At 42.1% G+C, this 2541-nt stretch overlaps 1 protein-coding gene across 2 annotated transcripts in view; it reads right to left on the bottom strand.

Annotated features, from left to right (window-relative positions):
• The window catches only part of LOC107694809 (kin of IRRE-like protein 3), a 45040-nt gene that overhangs the window by 14234 nt on the left and 28265 nt on the right, over positions 1-2541 (bottom strand). For both annotated transcript variants that reach the window (XM_016494494.1, XM_016494495.1), the window contains exons 2-3: positions 1556-1708; positions 614-763 (exon numbers count right to left, since the gene is read on the bottom strand). In XM_016494494.1, coding sequence (XP_016349980.1) covers positions 614-763; positions 1556-1708 — 303 coding nt within the window. The remainder of the gene's footprint in view (positions 1-613; positions 764-1555; positions 1709-2541) is intronic.

Below are 2541 nucleotides of genomic sequence, written 5' to 3'. Positions count from 1 at the left end.
CCTACCCCCGCCCCCTGTCGCTAAATGCCTGAGAATATGTAGATCAATCACTTTGCGTTAATGTAAAAGCAGCCTTGCGGTTGATGAATTCCGTGAGTCACTGTAGAATGTGCTAACTGTGCAGACTTTGACTTTTAACCATTCACGCAAGTCATTTGTGACTGCTGCAATCACATTTCCTGGGCCCTTCACCGTGTTAAGTGTCAGTAGGCTATAGAGAGGGAGAGGGAAAGAAACAGTGAGGTGGGGGTTGGATATTTTCCTCAGTGTTTCTGTCGACTCGGTTTTGCTCGGTTTGAAAAAATGAGTTCTGTTGGGGCGTGATTTAAAATTGCGAATAAATAATGAAGGCTTGACTTATGATTGCATGAGGGTGGGATCTCCGAAGTGTTTTATGTGGAGCAGAGAAATTTGCAGTGTTACACATTTGAGGCACTAGTTTAAATACTGTTAATGAAATTGGGGACTATGAGGAATGCTCTATTCCCCCCGCTTTTAATCAGTTGCAGGAGAGTTATATCGCAGTGGTTTCTTCTCGCTTTCAATCACACTCACTCACTTATATCACACACACTCAGACACACAGACACACACACACACACATAGTTCTTACCCAGCACCGTCAGTTTGGCTCTGTGTGATCGCAACCCAGCCTGTGTGGCTTGACACTCGTAGACTGCATCATCGCCTAGCTCAGCTGAATCGATCACCAAGCTGTGCTCTCCTGATAGCAGGTCTCCCATCAGAGAGTAACGTACCCAACCTGATCCACACAAAATTAACTGTTAAGAGATATACACATACATATTGCCATCACAGATAGGGCTAGTTTTGAGACCCTAATATGCACATTAAAATCTTTGAGTCACTTGGTCAGCGGCAACATGTGAGGTGCCTTGCTCATGCAGGCAACCAAAAGAGACTATCTTAACTGTCAAGGTTGTTACCTTCAAAGCTGCTGGGGAAATCATTTTAAATGTCAATGCGTGACATGAGCGGTGATTGATTCTCCACCTCAACCTGAGCAGACGGCTGAGATGATTACACAAATTAAATGCTAGTTTGCATTAGCTGCGGTGTTTGTTTGTTTGCCTTCCCTTTTCTTCACTCAATAGAGCCGAAGAAGTGAAGCAGTGACATTACTCAAACACACATCCGCTGCAGAGAAGGGATGCTGCCCTTTACCTGCCAATCTATGATTGGTTTTATCTCCCAGCTGTTAATTGGAAAGAAAAAGATGAAGATAAGAGAAGACTAAGCCTTGGTAAATGGACTTCAATAAGCATTGTGTATCTCCTGGGGGAACAGCATCATTTCTGCCTTGCTACTTGCTCTAAATTGGGTTGACATATAGGAAAGTGGGTTTCTAGCTAATTACAAACCAGCGCACCATTTAGAAGCACCTTGAAAATTAATTATGTTGACTTCATTTTTTCCCCTTTCAACTTAATTTTTGAAAATGACTCAATGTTGAAAAGCACTGTTGAATGGAATGACTCTTGACAATTTTCTCAGATAATTTTCCTTGTTTGTTTGGCTTTTGTACAATTCTTACCTGGTAGGTCTCGTTCACCGCCTAGTGCCAAGCCATCTTTGGTCCACTGCACCATACCCCGGTATCCCACAATCACACAGGGCAAGGTTACTGATTGGCCAGCAACCACTACTTGGTCCTGGGGCTGCTGAGAAAAGTAGGCTGCTTGAGACACTGTAGGAGGAAAACACACACACACACACACAAAACATTAATACTTTGGTTGTTGTTTGATATTGTGATTCAAATATGTGTAATAAGCACAGTGGATCTATCTAGTGGATCACAGACTGTGCACATACAGACTATACACGCACACACATAGGTCTGTATGTGCATGGTCTGTGTGGACACCACCGATGAAATTTACATCAAACACTGTAAAACTGAAGCATCCTTAAGTTCTTAAGACTTCATAACATTGTTCAAATGCAGTGATAGGCTTCAGTCTACCATGTCCTGCTTTCAACAAATTGGTTAAAAAAAGGCATGCCCATTGCATTTATTCTGTTTGTGTTAATTAGTTTTTCTTTAAATGTTTTAATGTAGAAGTGCCACCTTTCTTTGTATCAGTCTGGCTGTCTGAAATGGACCAGTACCTAGTTGGATCACCATGGTAAACTGCAGCAAGACTCTTCCTCCTAATGCTGAAGCCTATCTGTGATTTTGCTCTAACCAGTCCAGCTTTCAGGTCAGTGATTTTGTACAGGGAGTGAGATGGGAAAAGCACAGAACACATTAGTGCGATAGTATATTAGTGCTGAATCAGCAAGAGCCATTCCAGCTCACATTCACCATCTCTCTGCAGCTGGTAATACTCTTCCAGATACACAATGAAACACAATTTTCCTTGCAATACCCATGCACTGGGCTCTAGGAACATATTACCTTTTTACACTGATCTAAAATCACTTTTGCCTACCCAACACACTCTTTTAAGTGAATTTTCACAACTGGCCACATGCTGTGCTAGTTTTTTTTTTTTTTTTTTACCCAAGCCCAGAAAG

This window comes from Sinocyclocheilus anshuiensis, unplaced genomic scaffold, assembly GCF_001515605.1.
Source record: "Sinocyclocheilus anshuiensis isolate Anshui unplaced genomic scaffold, SAMN03320099.WGS_v1.1 scaffold2688, whole genome shotgun sequence".
Lineage (NCBI taxonomy): Eukaryota > Metazoa > Chordata > Actinopteri > Cypriniformes > Cyprinidae > Sinocyclocheilus > Sinocyclocheilus anshuiensis.
This window is presented reverse-complemented; position numbering and strand designations above follow the sequence as displayed.